This window comes from Entelurus aequoreus, linkage group LG25, assembly GCF_033978785.1.
Source record: "Entelurus aequoreus isolate RoL-2023_Sb linkage group LG25, RoL_Eaeq_v1.1, whole genome shotgun sequence".
Lineage (NCBI taxonomy): Eukaryota > Metazoa > Chordata > Actinopteri > Syngnathiformes > Syngnathidae > Entelurus > Entelurus aequoreus.
This window is the reverse complement of record NC_084755.1, coordinates 34,264,868-34,287,637: the sequence shown is the minus strand read 5'-3', so window position 1 is coordinate 34,287,637 and position 22,770 is coordinate 34,264,868. Positions and strand designations below refer to the sequence as shown.

At 39.2% G+C, this 22,770-nt stretch overlaps 1 protein-coding gene across 3 annotated transcripts in view; it reads left to right on the top strand.

Annotated features, from left to right (window-relative positions):
• LOC133642182 (proline-rich protein 12-like) overlaps positions 1 to 22,770 on the top strand; it is a 65,600-nt gene that overhangs the window by 24,535 nt on the left and 18,295 nt on the right. For 2 of the 3 annotated variants that reach the window (XM_062036250.1, XM_062036252.1), the window contains exons 4-9: positions 1,363 to 5,717; positions 8,549 to 8,755; positions 15,174 to 15,245; positions 17,706 to 18,489; positions 20,126 to 20,727; positions 20,805 to 20,921. In XM_062036250.1, the coding sequence (XP_061892234.1) occupies positions 1,363 to 5,717; positions 8,549 to 8,755; positions 15,174 to 15,245; positions 17,706 to 18,489; positions 20,126 to 20,727; positions 20,805 to 20,921 (6,137 nt within the window). The remainder of the gene's footprint in view (positions 1 to 1,362; positions 5,718 to 8,548; positions 8,756 to 15,173; positions 15,246 to 17,705; positions 18,490 to 20,125; positions 20,728 to 20,804; positions 20,922 to 22,770) is intronic. The other variant, XM_062036251.1, reaches the window with a different exon arrangement.

Sequence of the window (22,770 nt, the reverse complement as noted above, 5' to 3'; positions counted from 1 at the left end):
TGTACTGTATATGAAAGGTTGTTGTAGGTTTTTTGTAGGGTTTTTATAGGCAGAGTACTTAAAATGTTAGCCTCCTTGTTAGCAGTTTTTTACTATCTAGAATGCAGAGAAAACTGAAAGATGTGTGTCGCACATAACAATGGGGGATGATGGGCAAAATCCCCCCCGCCCAAAAAAGTGCCAATTTCCTTCAATTGAAGAATATGGTGGATCAGGACTTGGTGAGTTGGTCGACTTAGATGAGTGGTCGACATAAACGGGGTCGATTTAAACAGGTTCTACTGTAGTATTGAAGCACTAGAACAAGGGTGTCCAAAGTGCGGCTCGCAGCTATTTTTTTATTATCTGCCCATGACACAGTCTACAAACAAAAAAAACACGGCCCAAATTAGACAATTACACACAAAAAACAAGAAAAAATGGATCCAGCCTAAATCTCCCCCAAAATGGGGCCTGACAACCAAAATGGCCAACAACCTGTATATCTTACTATACAGGTAATACTCAAAACATTGAATATCCTGCATATAATTGTTTATTCCAGCAATTAGATTCATAAGATGAAACTAATTTATGACATAGGCTCATCACATGCAAATGAATACATTTATTTTGATATATTTTGGTGATTATGGCTTATAGTTTGTGAAAACCTAGAATTGAAAATCTCAGAAAATGTGGGATTCTCAAAAGCTGTAAACCATGATCCCTAAAATGATTAAAAGTAAATGCTTGAAATGTCTCACTCTGCATGTAATGCGTTTACATCACATTTTAATTTCACATTTGAAGTTGAATTGCTGACATGAAAGAACATTGGAACAATGTTCAAATTGTTTGAGTTCCACCTGTTTGATGAACATGTGCACACATTTCTTGCTTTATATTGTACCTTTTCAAGTGTGCTAAGCCTTCAAAAAGGTTTTAGTTGGCGGAATAATGATATAACATTTGTAAAGAATAATAATAAGAATACATTAAATATCTCAAGGGTGTTGGATTAGATAACATACTAATTTGCTTTGTTGCTTGTAACACAAAGCTAAGATGGGGTTTTTTGTTCTGATAGTTTAGCATATACAGTATTCATTGACCCATTGTATTGGTTTCAGCATCTTTAATGTACAAAATCTACCAAAGCGGTCCCTGTATCCTTCAATTTTTCTATATGCGGCCCTTGCTGGAAAAAACTTTGGTCACCCCTGTACTAGAATATAAGGAATCATTTCAAAATGTTTAAAACACATTGTTTTAATTCTTATTTTGTTGAATCTGATCTGTGGTTTAGTATAGTGTTCTGCTGCAACTTGTGTTTGAAATGGACGTAACACTATCCATTTGATGTTGATCTGTGTCCTGTAGCAATGCACACACCGGCCCCATCGGAGCTCTTTATTTCAGGGGCTATTCCAAGTTCCAGCTCTTTCCCTTCCTCCTCAGCCCTTTCTGCATACCAGCACCCTGGCTCCTTCTCTGGACGCTCCTTCACTCCTTCATTATCTCTCCAGGACGCATCCACCTTTAGCCCAACTTCCAATGGTTTGTTGTCCCCCCATGACCCCCTGCTGCACATTAAAACACCCTCCCAGTCAAGCTTGGGATTTGATCGCCTGCTGTCTTCTCAGAGTGCCGTCTACCGGAGCTCCCAGGAGCTCCCAGCACCCCCTCAAAACCATGTCCCATCCACCTCCTCCAGCTGTCACCTGCCCCCTCCCCAGTTTAACCTGCTGTCCTCCCAACTCCATAACCAGTCCTCCCAGCTCTATAATGCCTCAATGTTCTCTTCCAAGCCAGCCCTAATACCCACAACCCCCCCTCATGATAGGGCAGGTCCCCGACAGGACAGTGTTATCAAGCATTACCAACGTTCATCCCCAACCCACTCCACAGCACTCCCGATACAGCAATATATCAATTGCGGTGGGTCAGTCGGCTATCAGCAAATCCCAAATCAACACCGGCATGCCGGTGTGTCCTGCTGTCCCTTGGGGGAACAGAGCCCACCCTCAGACCACAAACCCTCACCACAATCAGAGTCACAAATATATGGACCTAATATTCAAACACCCTACACTTCTTCTTCCTCCAGCTTGGCCTCCACCTCATCTGGTATTAAGGAAACCAAGAGCTCCACTAGTGGCTACTCTTCATCTAACTCAGCATCATCCTCTTCCCGAGCCTCTCACACTCCACCACCCTTGGCCTCCTCCACTTCCTCATCGGTCTCTTCAAATCCTAAGATCAGCACTGACTCTTTGTGTGCTCCCTCCCGTCAGCAGCCCCCACCTCCACCGGCACCACCTCTTTTGCCAGTGGTATCATCCACACAGTCAACATCCAAAACATGCCTCTCCTCATATGGTTCTCCACCCACAGCCAAATCTAGCACAGGCCTACAAAGCCAGAACACCCAAGAGCAACAAGGCCAGTCCTACTCTCCCAACCAGCCAGCAACAAGTCACATGACCCAGTCTTATGGAGCATTTAGTTCACCTAACACACAGGATATTAGCTCTGGAGCAGCGGGTAATGGAGGGAAAACTTACAATGACTTAGGCTCAGATGGACGCTCATTCTCAGCAGAGGTAGTCTTTGGAGAGTCTAACTTTAGCTCAGCCTCTCTTAGGAGGGCAGACAGTCCTTCTTTGGGGTATGGGAGCAATACAGCATCAACAGGAAGCGGGGCTTCAGGTGTGGCTACATTTGATACTGGACTTGGATCTGCAGGTTCAGAAGGTGGGGTGGCCAGTGTTGGCAGTGGAGGCAGTAGTTCATACCACTTAAATGAATCTAGTCCCTCACCTTCTAATAATTCTGCTGTCACCCACCCCGGGTTGCATTCTCCTGCTTCTGCTCGACCAGCACATTCCCCTGGCGGCCCAGGGGCCAGTAAATACCTGACCCCTATGCTTTCACCAACCTTCATGGCATCGTCACAAGGTTTCACTGAACCGCGGCAAGCACAGAGCCAGCAGTCCTTCCACTCAACTCCACCTAAACCAGAAACTCAGACCAACATGCTTGGGGTTGAGCGCTCCCAAGAAGAGGAAGAGGAAGATAATTTTCTCATCCAACAATTACTGCACACACAGAGTTCAACTTCTCATTCGGCCCAGAATCACCCGGCACCTCAGCAAATACCGCAACAGCTCACATTGACTGGGGATACGGAAGCCAAGGGAGGAGCTTATGACATGAACAAGATCTCAGAAGAACGTTTTCACCTTCACAGTGTAATCCGTACAAACAGCACTGCTAGCGATTCAGGCCCTGTAACATCAATTAGTGATGGAACCAGTGGGTTGAATAGTCAGTTAGAAATATCACAGACAAAGGATCAGCACACCAACTCAGAGTTGAAAATATCAAAGTCTATTTCTGAAGGTGTAGGAAGAGTCACAGACTCTATTTCTGTATCCCATAGTACACATTCACATCAACCAGAACATGACTCTTTGGGTTCTGTGGGGCATTATGGAAGAGGGGACCCCTATACACAGCTCCCACATTCTCATCCTACCCCTCATGTGTCACCCCGTCAGCAGTCTCATCATACTCAGCAAAACCGCCCTCATAAAATGCATCCTCATCACATGGAGCCTTCAGATAGACCAGATAGTTCCTACATGTGTAATACACCAGATGCTCAGCAGGTTTCACACCAAATGATGAATTCGCCATCCAACTGTTCTCAGCAAACTCACATGCTGCAGTCTGCCATGACCCATACCTCTCGGACTAAAATGGACCCCCAGCAAGCCCCGCAACAGCATCCCTTGAGTCAACAGGGCATAATGGAATCTGCTAGAGGAGCCGTGCCCACAGGGGTAGATTCTCAGTTGCAACTCCAGCTACAGAATCCAAGTTTGGATACAAGGTATAGCCTTGCAGCTCCAAGAGATCAAAGCCAACTCAGGCAGAACTCGGTGTCCCCACTAGATATGTTGGACCAGTCTCTTTCACAACCAAGGAGCAGTGATACTGGAGGAGTTCTAGATCGGACCAGCATACGGAGTGGTGCTAATATTACAGGAGGAGACGCTATTGTTGGAGAAAGGCATAGGCAGCAACTCCGACTGTCATCCTATCACCATCGCCAACCAACAGCCACAGAGCTTCATGGCTTTCTCTCTGAGCCAGATATAGGCTTACCTACCACCTCGCACTTGCACCACCTCAACCAACCCCAGACACATGCCCATCATCAACAGCAAGCACACAGTCAACATCAACTTTCCCACTCCCAGATAACTCACCTCCAGTCCCATCGGATGGCAGGAAATATGGAAACTGCCCAACAACAGCAACACTCCCAACCAAGGGAGACAGAGAACCATCTGCCACACACACAGAGACTCAAGTCACACCAGTTTGACACTCTGAGCCCTAACAGTGTACCGGGACAGAATCAAAGTCAACAACAGGAGCAGTTTACATCTTTAACATCAATCTGCTTTTCCGACTCTCTGTTAAATGATGAAGATCGGTCTTTCTTTCCAAGAATGGATGACATGTTTTGCTCAACAAATTACAAGTCAAATTGTGGAGGAGTTTCTATGGCTGGACAGTCTTCCCAAGACAGTGTTACCCAAGGTCGAGGGCAAGAGGGAATGGATGTCCTTAAAACAGGAGGTGCTGGAGAACGCTATGGTATGGTTGGTCATCATGGAGATCAAGGCTATGGACAATATTGTCATAATCTTTCTGGAACAGGAAGTGCAAATCTGCATTTAGATCTTGACTCTCTGAAAACCCATCAGCTTCCGTCAACTGTGAATACTGATCAACTTGGTCTCATACAGTCCCAGACCTCTACTATGGGGATGAATTCTGCAGTTCAAGGAGGTGACTCAGTCAACAAGATGACAGCATCTGTAGGAGTTGGTGGAGGCACAAACAATACCGCTATGACCTCAGCTATCTTTTGTTCCTCCCGGCCCAAGAAACTGCTGAAGACCAGCTCATTTTACCTACTCAAACAGCGGCGTGAACCACAGCCTCTAACCAAGAAAAACTATGTGCAAGAGTACGAATTTGAAGATGATGAGGATAAAGATGATGGTCCAGCTGATATACGTCTAAACAGTCGACGCCTTCCTGACCTGCTCCCTGACTTGGTTTCTAGCTGTAGGAAGGCTGGTGTGTCATCAGGTGTAAGTGGGCTCAATCCATTGATAGGTGACATTGACTTCTGCCACCCGTCTAGCTACTCTTCCCTTGGACATTCTCAGTCTCTTCTCCCTCAAGATGGCCCAAAGAAAAGAGGAAGGAAACCAACAAAACCAAAACGTGATGGCCCTCCTCGCCCTCGAGGGAGACCGCGCATACGCCCTCTTCCGGAGCCCTCATACTGCAGGGGGCTGATGGGATCAGGAGCTGGAGAAAGTAAGAGGGGGCGTGGGCGGGGTAGAGGTCGTGGTAAGAAGGAAGAAGGCATCACAGAAATGCATCAAGCTTTGAACAAAGCACCAAACATATGTCATCAGCAGCAGCAGCAGCATCCACAACAACACTTCAACCAACCGCAGCCACACGAACATCACAGACAACATCTAGACCCCCACTATTTATCCCAACAGCACCAAGAGCATCTCTTGCACCATCATGTGCCCTCCACTCACCACCAACAACATCATCAGCAACAGCAACCAAATTACCAACAACATCTGCATCAACCAGTCCAACAACTGCAACATGACCAAGACAGCCCCATCAAGGTAAAGTCAAATAGATCAGAAAATGTATCCATCATGCTTATTATACAGCAGGGGTTATACAGCCGTTATGTTCCAATATTTCATCAAACGTCAACACCATTCTGAACCTGACACGAGTATTGTCAGTTTAGGCCAAACCACATGCGTCATCAGGCACTACGGCAATCCATACAACTATACATGCTACTGCTCTGCATCAGAAATGTTATATGTCGATTTTAACAACTCCATATTTGATGATCACAACTACAACTAAGATGTATGTTGCAATCCAACAGCTGATGTGTCATAAGTGCAATACTTACAGTATAACCACTTTGTAGGGTTCAACAAATGACACGATTGGCACATTTAACTTTAATGGCAAAGACTACTTCCTGACTACGGCAACACACATAGGACAAGCTGAAATGAATGCATACTTGCAAATGATACTCAGAAGTGTAAGAACTGGAGATTAAAACAACTGGACAACACGGTTATCATTATCAGCTCAGTTATAAAGGAGCTGTTTGCAACATTCACACAGCGTTACATCCCACCCTCTTCCGGCTTCTATGACGTAACTATTCGTACGTACGTAACACAAGCATTAACTTTGGGTGTCGTAAGCTAATGATACCGATTCGGAGAGTTAGCATTAGCTATCATTGACTGTATCATTTTTCATAACAACAGCATGTTTGTTGCTTCTCTTGGACTGTTGGACAAGGTGAGTGACTACCGTAAACACCAATCATTTCATTTGGGCCGATACATTTTTTTAATGAAATTATGAAAAATATGGACAGTTTTAACACGTATGTTTTGTTAAACCACTAATGGTAACATACGCTAGCCAATTGTGTTCTTTTTATGTTTTTTGCTTAAAAAAAAAAAAAATTGCAAACAGCCCCATTAAATGTGAAGTGAAGTAAGTGATATTTATACAGTGCTTTTTTCTCTACAAACTCAAAGTGCTTTACATAGTGAAACCCATTATCTACATTTAAGCTACATTTAAACCAGTGTGGGGGGCACTGGGAGCAAAGTTGAAATGTCTTGCCCAAGGACACAATGGCAGGGACTAGGATGGCCGTAGCTGGAATCAAACCGGGAACCCTCAAGTTGCTGGCGCGGCCGCTCTATCAACTTAGCAAAAATACATATTTTTTATGTTATTATGATACAAATGACCATTTAAGAACACTTAAACACTCGCCAAAGTACTGAAAATCGGTACCCTTCAGTATCACTATTGATTCCCTGGTACTGAGAAGTAGTACCGTATCGGTTGAAATTTGAAAAGTAACCATCTCTATTTAAAACTAACTAATTTCGTTACTACTAGTGTTGGATTGCATGTGCAAGATATCAGTTTATATTTGAGTAAATATGTCATGATTAATGTGTACAAATTTTTTTTTAATTTATAACCAATATCCATTTAACAGTAAATGAAATGTTTGAGGATCAGTGTTCATCACTGACAGTTCTGGGGGAAGTTTTCTTTCATTTACTGAATTATTTTACTTTATATGAAATATTTAGCTAACCAGTTATTAAGTGTACACGTTGTCCAAACCCAGCAGGCACAAGACATTAAAACAACGTTGAGAACTTGTTGAATTAGGTCCTGACGTTGAGCAACTCAAAAATAATGTTTAAACAACATGCTTTTTGACAACGTTTAATCAATGCTGGTTTCCGACGTTGATTTGACCATTGAATTTTGGTCCATTCCCAACCAATATTCTACAACACAAATACAACGTTAAAACAACATGCTTTTTGACAACGTTTATTCAATGTCAGGTTTTGACCTTGATTTTAACATAGAATTTTGGTAATTTCCCCACCAATATTCTACAACACAAATACAACGTTGAAACAACATGCTTTTTGACGACATTTATTCAATGTCAGGTTGTGACCTTGAGTTTAACATTGAAATGTGGTAATTTCCCAACCAATATTCTTTAACGCAAATACAACGTTAAAACAACATGCTTTTTGACGAAGTTTATTCAATGTCAGGTTTTGACCTTGATTTTAACATAGAATTTTGGTCATTTCCCAACCAATATTCTACAATACAATTACAACGTTAAAACAACATGCTTTTTGAAAACGTTTATTCAATGTCAGGTTGTGACATTGATTTTAACATTCAATTTTGGTCATTTCCCAACCAATATTCTACAACACAAATACAACGTTAAAACAACATGCTTTTTGACAACGTTTATTCAATGTCAGGTTGTGACATTGATTTTAACATGGAATTTTGGTAATTTCCCAACCAATATTCTACAATACAAATACAGCGTTGAAACACCATGCTTTCTGATGACTATTATTCAAAGTCAGGTTTTGACCTTGATTTTAACATTGAAATTTGGTCATTTCCCAACCAATATTCTACAATACAAATACAACGTTAAAACAACATTCTTTTTGACAACGTTTATTCAATGTCAGGTTGTGACCTTGATTTTAACGATGAATTTTGGTCATTTCCCAACCAATATTCTACAATACAAATACAACGTTAAAGCATGCTTTTCGACCACGTTTCTTCAATGTCAGGTTGTGACCTTCAATTTGACATTGAAATGTGGTGATTTCCCAACTAACAACGTGGATTCAACGTTGGACATCAACGGCGTCTCAATTTGCAAATATTTTGCAAAAGTTGTTTCAAGTTCAGTTTTAAAGGACATGTATGTATAATCAACGTTTTATCAATGTCTTGTGCTTCCTGGGAAGTGATTTTGTGTTTTACGTTAAAGGAAGTAATTTTAACAACAATGAAGGAGTCATTGAATGATCAAAATCTATTTATCCTTTAGAACCCACTTCCTGGCTCAGCGATGCCGCCATCACAATCTTTGCTGCGGACCGATTCACTGTCCAGCATTGAGCCCGCTCTGTCTGATGGATCCGTCGGTTCTGCACCATCTCTGGGCCCGAGTCCTGGACCCAGTACCAACATGGACATGAGCAGAAATGAGCTGAACCCTACACCGGACAAAATGCATTATGAAAATCCTGGAGAGGTAAAGATCGACTTCAAAGAGAATTGTAATAATGTGGTTAGAATCCCTTTCTTTGTTGTGGAAAAACACAGCCGTTTGTAGTCATTTCAATACCAAGAGAAAGTGTTATAAAAAGAAAAGAAGGAGTGAGCTCATATCAATATGATTTCAGCTCAGACTTGAACGGACTGGCACTGTTCGACGTGTGACCAAAGCTGAGCATTTTCTCATCTCCCCTGTCAAATTATACAACAGCTTGAGGGCGAGCACATAGGCTTTTTCACCGGGGGAGCGGCTAAATGACAAATAAATGGGTCTGGAGAAGGAATCTGTGACTGAACAGTGATTGAATAAAACAAAACCCCCCACAAAAAACTGTGACGCCAGTCACTAAGGAAGAGGGATGAAAGACTTGTATCTGAAAGAGGAACTGCACTTTTTTTTTTAAATTTTACGTATCGTTCACAATCATTATGAAAAACATGACAATGGATATTATATTTAATTTTTTTTGCATTCCAAATAAATGTGATCAAACGTTCGCTTACAATGGAGCCTACGGCAGCTGCGCAATTCTGCCTATAAAGCCCTTAAAAAAACATCTAAAGACCTCCACTAGGGTTTTATATACAGTACATTATTTAAGTATATATGTAATGTAGTAACAAGCACATTTATAATAACATTTTATATTTACATGGGGGGGGGGGGATTACCCACATATGCGGTCCTCTCCAAGGTTTCTCATAGTCATTCACATTGACGTCCCACTGGGGTGAGTTTTCCTTGCCCGTATGTGGGCTCTGTACCGAGGATGTCGTTGTGGCTTGTACAGCCCTTTGAGACACTTGTGATTTAGGGCTATATAAATAAACATTGATTGATTGATTGATTTTGATCATTTTAAGCATAGGCGGCACATTAATTTAAAAAACGACAATTGCTTTTGTTTTTCTTCATCACTGATTATTACTCACTGCAGACTTTATGAGAGACAACAAACATAATAAAACACCACTTACTGTACAATGTCTGCTGTAATTAGGATGCCAACTGCTAGGATGTTCATAATCCTCACGAAGCAATCTTTTCGTGTCGTTGTGGCTAAGTGGCTGTCAAAATGTACCAATTTGTCGGAATACGTACTCAGACTTCTTCTGTGCAGGTTAGTTGCATGATTTATGATCTAGAATAAACTTACAGGGAGCAGGGAAGCAAGGAAACAGCAGACCACTTGATGATGTAAACAACGTCGCGTTAGCACATATAATAACAATATCACTAATACTTGGTTAATATTCAAGTCATGAAATGGAAACGGAGTATTGTTGGCAGTTTTTGAATGGTTATTTATTGGATTTTATGGGCGGAATAGTGGAGCTCCCTTTGGCTCTGCTGTAAGCGGCTTTTTATTTACGTTTATTTAATATTTAGAATGCAATTTAAAAAAAATCCATCGGTCGTAATGTCTTTCATAATGATTGTAAACAATAAGCAAAATTCCAAATGTCAAACTCCTTCCTAGCCCCCTAGAAGAAGCCTCACACTATCATTGACGACAACCTCCTTGTTAGGCATATTTACACAACGTGTGCATTGCATCTAACATTACAAGCCACAGTGGTGTTAAACAGATGCATAGCACTAAGCATTCTTACTAGGAGGGCAAATTACCATGAAAAATATCAATAATTTAACTCAACATGGCTAAAACGCTTTAACTCATTGTGGCTTGTGCAGCCCTTTGAAACACTTGTGATTTAGGGCTATATGGCACTCAGCATCAAGGGTTGGAATTGGGGGTTAAATCACCAAAAATGATTCCCGGGCGCGGCTACGCTGCTGCCCACTGCTCCCCTCACCTCCCAGGGGGTGAGGACAAATTTCACCACACCTAGTGTGTGTGTGACAATCATTGGTACTTTAACTTTAACTATAAGTAAACATTGATTGATTGATTGATGAACGATCAAAATCACACATTAAAGATGCATGTTAATACAGTAAAATATTTATTTGTTACTCATTTTTTATTTTTTACTGTATGTAAAAATCAATCAATCAATTAATCAATCAAAGTTTATTTATATAACCCTAAATCACGAGTGTCTCAAAGGGCTGCACAAGCCACAACGACATCCTCGGCTCAGATCCCACATCAGGGCAATGAAAAATATGGCGCCGCAGCATCTCTGTGCTCTTTTATGTTGTCCTTTGTTTTCTTTAACGTTTACCCCTTGTTTTCATGTCATTTTTACCTTTTTTGTTTCAATCGCGCAACAAGGAGTGGGACGTTCGTGACTTTTGCGCTACTTTTAATACTTTTTTGTGGACTTTTTGAATCTGCACCGCACCCACATAATTTATATGAATAGATAAATTTATAAATAAATACAGTGTTTTCCGGACTATAAGCCGCACCGGTATATAGGCCGCACCCACTAAATTTTTGAAGAAAAAAAACATTTTTTTCATATATGAGCCGCAGATTTATACCGGTACGTTGTGAATTGAGATATTTACATAACAAGATTTTGTAAATGTTTATTTACATACCTTAATTGTTTCCAAACGGTGTCTGTAACACAGCAGTGAAACGGCTGAACAAACAAAACCGAAAAGTTATTTATTCTTTATGAGATTAATAAGATTTTCTCCTTTTTTTAAAGAAGGTTCAAGATGTTTATCAGGATTTTTCTTCCTTGTACTTTATAAACAGTTTCTTAAAGTGGATCATATCACTGCATTGTTTGATTTCTTTGCTAAATCTATTCCATAATGTAACCGTTAGCGCAGAAAAATCCATAGCTTAGCCGCACCTTTGTATAAACCGCAGGGTTCAAAGCTTGGGGAAAAAGTAGTGGATTATATAGTCCAGAAAATACGTTAAAAGTCTATCCTATCCTATGTTAATACAGTAAACTGTGAGTATCTTAACAACACCAACAAGTCATGCTGGAGACTCCCTGTCATAATAGACACATGCTCTCGGAATCCGATGTTTTTTGTGTGTATATCAAATATAAAATATTTTCTCGGATGTTAAAAGAATGACGAAGAATTGGTCTATCAACAATTACTTTATTAAAACAAACAACTCTCTCTCATACTATTGCCCCCCCCCTCACCCCCTCACCCCCTCGGTCCCCCGCGCTCATTCAATCAGCAGTCACGACACATTCACGGACTCTCAGACTGTTGGAAAATAGAACTCTTAAAGGGGGACTGCACCATTTTGGAAATTTTGCCTATAATTCACGATCCTTATGAGACACAAGAATAGAAATGTCTTTTTTTTTAACGCTTTCTAACTTGTAAATAAGCGTACAAAAGATTCCGCTTACAATGGAGTCAAAAGGAGCCATGACGTCATATATATATATATACATATATACATATATATATATATATATATATATATATATATATATATATATATATATATATATATATATATATATATATATATATATATATATATATATATATATATATATATATATATATATACTGCATATGCATATAGTATATATGTATATAGTATATGTATGTATATATGTATATGAATATTACCAAAGTATTAGCAATATTGTTATTATAAGTGGTAATGTTAAGGACCTACATTTAGTAGTGCATTGATCAGAGAGAGGCAACTTACTTAAGCTGCTGTATTGACATCGTCAGCAGGTGGGCTGCTTTCTCGCCTCTGAGCTCGTGAAAGTTTATTCTAAATAAAAAAAATCATGCCTCTCACCCGGATAGTGAAATGACATGGACGTAAACTGAGAAGTTGGTACACTTCGACAGCCAATTTAGACCCGGAATCGGCAAAAAAGACTCAAAAAGATTCTTGCCCCCCCCTTTTTTTTTTTTTGGCGAGGATTATACATTTCTGCATCTAAAGGAGATACATCAACATCCTAACAATCGGCATCTCAATGAGAGCAGACAGTGTACAGTAAGTGATGTTATATTATGTTTGTTGGCTCTCATGCATGAAGTCTGCAGTGAGTAATAATCAGTGATGCTGTTGAAGGTAAAAACGAACGTCGTGATGCGTTTTTTTTAAATTAATGCGCCGCCGTATGCTTAAAATGGGAAAAATATGTAAATATTAAATGTGCCCGTTACTACGTGACATACATACTTACACTGTGTATATAAAACAATGTCTTTTTAAGCACTTTATTAGCAGGATAGAGCGACCCCCACAGTCTCTATTGTAAGCTTGCATTTATTTACTATTTAGAATGCATTAAAAAAAATAAAACATATGTCTTGTCTTAGATAAGGATCGTGAATGATTAGCAAAATCCCCCAAACACCCATCCATCCATTTTCTACCGTTTGTCCCTCTCGGGGTCGCGGGGGGTGCTGGAGCCTATCCCAGCTCCACTTGGGCGGTACACCCTGGACAAGTCGCCACCTCATCACAGGGCCAACACAGATAGACAGACAACATTCACACACTAGGGACCATTTAGTGTTGCCAATCAACCTATCCCCAGGTGCATGTCTTTGGAGGTGGGAGGAAGCCGGAGTACCCGGAGGGAACGGGGAATCGAACCCAGGACCTTCTTATTTGTGACGCCGTGCTGTCCACAAATGAACACCAATGCGAATATTTTTTTTAAATGCGCAATTAACCCAGTTCGGTCTTTTTTGGCCCCCAGTGTGATTAAGATTGACCCCATATATAGTACAGGCCATCTTCTCATTTCAATGCGTTTTCTTTATTTTCATGACTATTTACATTGTAGATTGTCACTGAAGGCATCAAAACTATGAATGAACACATGTGGTGTTATGTATTTAAAACTGAAAACATGTTTTATATTCTAATTTTGTCAAAATAGCCACACTTTGCTCTGATTACTGCTTTGCACACTCTTGGCATTCTCTCGATGAGCTTCAAGAGGTAGTCACCTGATATGGTTTTCACTTCACAGGTGTCATAGTTGTGATGCCTTCAGTGACAATCCACAATGTAAATAGTCATGAAAATAAAGAAAACGCATTGAATGAGAAGGTGTGTCCAAACTTTTGGCCTGTACTGTATATCGTCACTCTCGCCATTCAAGCTGCCTATTTTTCACATAATTTTATATTCTAAGCATTTCTTATTTTATTTTTGCTGGTTATTGTTATTTATTATGATTTATTTTAATTTTTATTATCAATATTATCATCATCATCATTATTAATATTATTATTATTATTAGTGTTATTGTTGTTGTAATTGTTATTATTATATTACTATTATTATCATTATCATTTTGTATTCTCAGCATTTCTTATTTTATTTTTGCTGGTAATTGTTATTAATTAATATTATTTGTAATATTATTATTATTGTTTTTGTTATTGCAGCAACTAAATCACCTTTTTGAATACTGTAATGTACTTAAAAACTGAGCAAGTACATCCTGCCGAAAATTGTTGCGGATGCACAAAAATAAAAAAAGACCAAACTGTAATGTACACAGGTGAAGGCATCAAAACTATGAATGAACACAAGTGGTGTTATGTACTTAAAACTGAAAACATGTTTTATATTCTAATTTTGTCAAAATAGCCACACTTTGCTCTGATTACTGCTTTGCACACTCTTGGCATTCTCTCGATGAGCTTCAAGAGGTAGTCACCTGAAATGGTTTTCACTTCACAGGTGTCATAGTTTTGATGCTTTCAGTGACAATCTACAACGTTAAATAGTCATGAAAATAAAGAAAACGCATTGAATGAGAAGGTGTATCCAAACTTTTGGCCTGTACTGTATATCATCACTCTCACCAATTAAGCTGTCTATTTTTCACATTACAAAAATAGCCACTTCCTTCAAAAATACAATTAAAATAACAAAAAACAAAAGCCCATTGTTCTACTTCCATATTTCTAACCCCAGTCCAAACACTCAATATGTCTTCATAAAGAAATTCGGGCTATCCCCGTAAATTTTCCCCCAAAGCATTCACACCCAATTCCTGCAGACGTTGCCTTCTCTAATAGAGAAGAACGTGCACATCCTTCAGAGAACGTTACATGCGTATTTCTGGCCGTCAAAGACTGCCTTCTGTTTTCCGAGCAAGTCCAACTGCTGTACAATTCCATGAACATGGATTTGAAGATATTCTCATTGTGGCCACTCCGTAACCATGGTTATGCTGCTGATTTGCCATGTATGCTGCTGGGGGGAGTTGAAATCTGTAAGCCCTGCAATTTTACGACCATATAACGCAGCCTTAAAAAAACTTGATAGCGTTGCAATGAGCCAAGTCATTAAACTGTCAGACTAAATTGGTCATATTTCAACTTTTTGTCATCAGATATAGCATTTGTCAATTACACATTGGGAATTGGACCATAAGAGTATACATAAAACCAGGAACATGTTTATCTTCTATCCCACATCATGATTTTTGATCTGGTTTCAATGCAGACATGGAAGAAAGGAATGGAAGATCAGTTGAACCCTGAAGGCTGGGGCGCCATGCAGAAACTCTCCAGCTCTGTAAGTTGCGTCACGCGGAAAGAAACAAAGCCAGGAGCTTTATGAGAAAATCTTATTCAACATCATTCATTCCACATATTTCAGCCGGCTGCTTTCACCTGGGAAATCAAGCCAAAACCGCTTCACTCACTTTCATTTTTTATTTGGTTTAAATCAAGCGATTTGAATTTTCCAGCTGTTATTCTTTGGGTTATTATAGGTTTGGAGGGAGGGGGGGGGAAAGCCGGTTTTAGCTGACTGACAGCCAGTTCTTTGACTGACAAAAGAGGAAAGAGATCACTGTTACTAGGGCAGCCGTTGTCATGGTTACTGCATTTTTCACTGCAGGATCCTTGCTGCCACCTGCCGTCTCTGCAGCGCTATTGCTGAAGTGAGAGGAGACGTGAAGTTGGCTTTTTTAGCGCTTTAATTAATTTAATTTAATTTTTTTTAAATAGTAGAGTGGAAGGGATTAAAAAATAATTATCATCCATTTAAAGGTTTAGAATTTAGATGAAAGGGTGCAGAGAAAATTAAAGCTCTTTCTTTTCTGCCTTTTAATGGGACTTATTTACATTTTAATTAATTTAACACTCTAAAATTAACCCAGCATGGGTCAAGAGATGCTAACCTACTAAATAAATGCAAAGAAAAACTTTCTGGAATAGTTGACCAAGAGACTTTCTTGAAATTACTCATACATTTTTCTTTATTATTGTTATTATTATTGTTAATCATTCATTATTGCATTTTATATTTTACCATTTCTCGTTTTATTTTTGCTGGTAATTATCATGTTGTTGTTGTTGTTGTTATTGTTAGCTATTATCATATAACTGTTACTTCATTATAATTATTATAATTCAAAATATTATTAATAATAATTTATTATCAATATTATCATCATTATCATTAATGTTATTATCGTTATTTTTGCTGTTGTAATTGTTATTACTATTATATTACTATTATTATATCATTGTTAAATTATTATTATTATCATTTAATATTATCAGCATTTCTCATTTTATGTTTGCTGGTTATTGTTAGATATTATCAAAGATTGTTGTTATTATTAATTATTATCATCAACATCCGGGGACGGCGTGGTGAAGTTGGGAGAGTGGCTGTGCCAGCAACCTGAGGGTTCCTGGTTCAATCCCCACCTTCTACCATCCTAGTCACGTCCATTGTGTCCTTGAGCAAGACACTTCACCCTTGCTCCTGATGGGTCCTGGTTAGCGCCTTGCATGGCAGCTCCCGCCATCAGTGTGTGAAAGTGTGTGTGAATGGGTGAATGTGGAAATAGTGTCAAAGCGCTTTGAGTTCCTTAAAAAAGGTAGAAAAGCGCTATACAAGTATAACCCATTTACCATTTATCCATCCATTTTCTACCGCTTGTCCCTATCATCAACATTTTTATTATTGTTGTAATTGTTATTATTATATTACTATTATTATATTATTGTTCAATTATTATTGTTATTATAATTTTATATTCTAAGCATTTCTTATATTATTTATATTGTTATTTAATATACTGTATTTAAATGTTAAATTGTATTCTATTTGATTACATTTTATTTTATGCTATTCTATTTTATTTTGCTTCACTTTAATTTATATACTGTATCTAAATGTTAAATTGTATTCTATTTTATTACATTTTATTTTACGCTATTCTATTTTATTCTATTGTATTTTACTTTACTTTATTTTATTTTTATATACTATATTTAAATGTTACATTTTATTCTAATTTATTTTATTACATTGTATTGTATTTTACGCTATTCTATTCTATTTTACATTATTCTATTTTATTTTTCTTTACTTTATTTTATTTATATACTATAATTAAATGTTCCATTTTATTCTATTTTATTTGATTACATTGTATTCCATTTTACGCTATTCTATTCTATTTTACTTTATTCTATTTGAATGTACTTTACTTTACTTTATTTTAAATACTGTATTTAAATGTTACGATTTATTATGTTATATTTTATTACATTTAATTTAATTTTATGCTATTGTATTCTGTTTTACTTTATTCTATTTTATTTATCTTTATTTTAATTTATATACTGTATTTAAATGTTACATTTTATTCTATTTTATTTTATTTTACGCTATTCTATTCTGTTTTACTTTATTCTATTTTATTTTACTTTATTTTATAAACTGTATTTAAACATTACATTTTATTCTATTTTATTTTATTTTACGCTATTCCATCCTATTTTACTTTATTCTATTTTATTTTCCTTTACTTTATTTTATTTTGTATACTGTATTTAACTGGGCGCTGCTTACGTGCAGGAAGAGGGCGGGAATAGAACTTTAAAGTTAGCGCCCTCTCAACGTAACCGTGGCAAACCATCACTTTAAGATATTTGCACTACAATAGAAATGTCAGAAACATTGAATACAAAAAAAATCTATTTCAAATAATGCAAGTTCTGCTCCTTTTTTCAGGTTGATGAGAAGGCTTTTGACTTCAAACCTGGCTTCATGTCCTCTTTTTTGGACTTCCTGAAGACAGGCAAAAAACCATCATGCCTGGAACTGGGCGATGATGGCTGTGAACAGGAAGCCTGTTCCTGCCACAAAGGTGGGATTAGGCCCATAACACCGACTCCGCCACTGCCGCCGACCCCACCACAGGGGGCGTTCAGCGAGGAGGGAGGAGGCGATGGGGCAGACCTCCCCCTCGGTAGCTGTCAGAGTCCTTGCAAGCCTCTGGATGAGGAGTTGAAAGGGAACTTGGAGGCACTGCCCACCTTCTCCTCTGATGAGGAGGACTCAGTCAGCAAAAATCAGGACTTGCAGAAGAGCATCTCGTCTGCCATCTCTGCCCTCTATGACACCCCCCACTCTCTGGCTGCTGCCATGGCCTCGGCTATGGTCAAAGTACCATCTACCCTCTCTCCACCGACCCCACAGGAGCCCCCACTCAGCCCCTTGCCTCCTCTCGCCTGCTCTACCGCAATGTCCAACGGGGAGGAAGGGACGCTCGCTTACGATGAGCGTCACACCCCCGAGGACAACTTTGTCTTGTCCCGGTGCGAAGTGGAAGGGGAAAGCGAGCCGACAGGAGAAAAGACTGAGGAGGAAGAGGTAGGAGGAGAGATGGCTGCAGATGATGAAGGAATGAGGAGAGAGCCACAGGATCCGCAGCAGGAACATGTGGTAGAGCAGGAGGTGAAGGAAGACGACATGCTGTCTAAAAGGGAGACCTTGGAGACTTCTAAGACTGAAGGTAAGACAAACATCAACTCAAGATGGAAACGATTACATTTGACGTCCATCCCGTAAAGCAGCAAAGTTTTTGACACAGAATTTTTCAGCACTGAATTTTATTCACTGAATTTTTATGCACTACATTTTTTTACACTGAATTTTTGTACACTACATTTGTTTTTACACTGAATTTTTATACACAGAGTTTCAAAACACTGATTTTTTATACACTGAATTTTTTTTACACTGAATTTTTATACACTAAATTTTTTACACTAATTTTTTATACACTGATTTTTTTTTTACACTGAATTTTAAAACACTGGATTTTTATACACTGATTTTTTTTTTTACACTAAAATTTCATACACTACATTTTTTACACTGAATTTTTATACACAGAATTTTAAAACACAGAATTTTTTTATACTGAATTTTTTTACACTGAATTTTTATACACAGAATTTTAAAACACTACATTTTTATACACTGATTTTTTTTTACACTGAATTTTTATACACAGAATTTTAAAACACTGACTACTTATACACTGATTTTTTTTACGCTGAAATTTTATACACTACATTTCTTACAGTGAATTTTAATACACATAATTTTAAAACACTGAATTTTTATACACTGATTTTTTTTTTTACACTAAATTTTTACACAGATTTTTAAAACACTGAATTCTTATACACTGATTTTTGTATACTGGATTTTTATACGCTTGATTTTTTGCACTGATTTTTTTATACACAGAATTTTAAAACACAGAATGTTTATACACAGAATTTTTTTACACTGAATTTTTATACAATATGTATTTTTTACACTGAATTTTTATACACAGAATTTTAAAACACTGAACTTATATACACTGATTTTTTTTACACTGAATTTTTATTCACTACATTTTTTTACACTAAATTTTTAGACACAGATTTTTAAAACACTGAATTCTTATACACTGATTTTTGTATACTGGATTTTTATACGCTTGATATTTTGCACTGATTTTTTATACACAGAATTTTAAAACACAGAATGTTTACACACGGAATTTTTATACAGTAATTTTTTTTACACATAATTTTAAAACACTGAATTTCTTTACACTGAATTTTTATACAATATATATTTTTTACACTGAATTTTTATACACAGAATTTTAAAACACTGAACTTTTATACACTGATTTTTTTTCACACTGACTTTTTACACACTGAATCTTTTTTCTCCGAGTTTTTTTTCTCTGAATTATCAGCATAATTTGATGTGAAAAAAATTCTGTTCACAAAATTCAAACGCAAAAAATTCAGTTACATAAATTCAGTGCCAAAAACTAAAGACACAAATTAACCTCCATAACCTTGCTTGCTGATGCTATGGTTGCATTGCAAGGGCTGGTCTTCTGAAGCTTCAGTAAAACGTGGTATTGTACCATTCTGTCTCTGGGGTCCTTTTTACTCAACATATATGTCATCCAAAATTACTTGGCACCAGTGTGTTTTATTCCCTGAGAGGAAAATTGGTGGCGCACAACAGTGGCCTACCTCCATCATGTCCTCTGAACCGAAGGAGTTACTTTAATGTCACGTGCACTTTTGCAGAAAGTCAAGCTGACTTCTTCTTTCCCCCTCCCTGTGGTCCAGGAACTCCACCAAGTCCTGCTCTGGCTCCCGCACCTCTGTCCGCATCGCCGTCCGTTTCCCCTTCACCGCCCACCTTCTCTTCACCCTCGCCCCACCCTCCCGCGTGTCCTTCCGTGCCGTCCCCGCAGCCGATCCGGGAGGGAGAAGTGGCGGATCCACCTTATCCTCCCTCCGAGCAGCAGCACGTCGCCTATCAACCGGCTCCGACTGCCGTCACCTCGCCACCCCCCTCCACCTCCCCCCCGGCCATCCCCTCGCCACCCCTCTCCAACCTTCCCCAGATCCACTCCATACCCCCTCCATCCACCACACCGCCCCCGTCGTGCTCGGACCAGGACCAGGACCAGGACCAGGAACCGGAAGCTGGGCAGGCTTCCCCCTCCTCCCAGTCATCTGCTTCCTCCTCCCCACACCCCTCCCCTCCAACCCCGGAAGAGGCCCCGGCGTCCCAGCGGCTTACCGCCTTGCACCTGGCGAAGAAACAGGCGGATGCGGCGATCGCTGGCGAGAGTGAGGCGGAGGACAGCGAGAGCGGCGGCGAGGGGATCTTCCGTGAACGGGACGAGTTCGTCATTCGAACGGAGGACATCGGGACACTGAAGGTGAGTCAGAGGAAGTAATCATGACGGCTAAATAACCTAGCATAAACCGCACCCCCCCGTTCGTTTTGCCTCATCAGATGGCCTTGCAGACCGGACGGGAGCCTCCACCCATCTGGAGGGTCCAGAAAGCCTTGCTTCAGAAATTTAGCCCTGAGATCAAAGACGGTCAAAGGCAGTTCTGTGCGACCAGTAATGTGAGTTTGACTTTTTGTTTGACTTCAATGCACTTCAACTCCTTTAGGTCGAGTCCCCGTCCACCGTGAATACATGCATACATGCATGTTCCTGTTTGCAATAAGGAATAATACAATAAGCTATCCATACACTTAGGTAAAATGGAATCCATCCTATTTGGGTCCCACATCAACCTTAAGAAAGTCAGTGACTTCACTATTAAAGTGGGTGACATTGTTATCACCAGGAAAGATGAGGTCACCTACCTAGGTTCCATTCTAGAGGCTAATCTTTCCTGTGATAAAATGCCAATCAAGGTAATCAAAAAGGTCAACCAACGAACGAGATTTCTCTACAGAATCTCCTCTCTGGTCAACAAAAGCACCATGAAGATTCTAGCGGGAACTCTCATTCAACCCTTTTTCGATTACGCATGCACCTCCTGGTACCCCAGCACCTCCAAAACCCTCAAATCTAGAATCCAAACATCCCAGAACAAGCTAGTGAGGTTACTTCTAGACCTCCACCCCAGATCCCACCTCACTCCTACCCACTTCTTCAAAGTGGGCTGGCTCAGGGTGGAGGACAGAGTAAAACAACTTGCACTGAGCCTAGTCTATAAAATCCACTACACCTCCCTGATACCGAAGTACATGTCAAACTACTTCCTTAACGTAAATGACCGCCATAACCACAACACCAGGGGGAGCTCCACTAACCACGTCAAACCCAGATTCCGAACTAACAAAGGCCTTAACTCATTCTCCTTCTATGCCACATCAATATGGAATGCACTCCCAACAGGTGTAAAAGAAAGTGCATCTCTATCCTCCTTCAAAACCGCACTAAAAGAACACCTCCAGGCAACTTCAACCCTTGACTAACACCCTCCCTTCCACATCCCACCTCCCCGGATTGTAAATAATAAAATGTAAATAATCAAATGTATATACTTGTTCTTATGCTTTCTGAACTCACTATGTTCTCTGCTCGCTGTACATATCCTACCAAGTCAGACCTACACTGTTACAATGTCCATTTCTCAGATGATGCAATTGTTGATGAAGTGCTGATATCAACCAAACCTAACCCCCCCTCCACATCCTACTCTCCGGATTGTAAATAATGTAAATAATTCAATGTATATACTCTGATGATTAACTTGTGTGATGACTGTATTATGCTGATAGTATATATTTGTACCATGAATTGATTTACGCGGACCCCGACTTAAACAAGTTGAAAAAGTTATTCGGGTGTTACCATTTAGTGGTCAATTGTACGGAATATGTACCGTACTGTACAATCTACTAATAAAAAGTTTCAATCAATCAAAAGCATGCCTTAAAATTTGCCTTAATCTAAATGCCTTAGTGGCCACATGCGTGGACAGCACCTTTTAGCTCTTGTTTCCAAAATTGTGTGCACTACTGAATTGGGGTCTTATGGCCGCTTATGTGGACACTTATACTGCCATCTGGTGGTGTCAGAAGAGTATAACATACAATGGAATTTGGAGGAAAAAAAAGTGTAAAAATAAGAAGTAGCATGTCAATAAACATGAAGTACACGTTTGTGTACTTATGGACTAAGTACATCATATAAAAAGATGATTCTTAGTTTTTATTCTAAATAGGGTCCAATAAGCCCAAATAGCAAAGAGGGGGAAAAAAGCATGTAAACAACCAGCCTTAAGAGGTTTAAGGTTTGTTTAGATCAGGGATTCTCAAACTCTGGTACGCGGGCTTCATCTAGTGCAGGGATGCCGCACATTTTTCCAAGAAGGGCCACATTTTAAAAAGTCAAAGTATGCGGGGGCCATTTTGGTATTTGTTTATTTTGTGAAAAAAACTATAATTCTAAAACAGA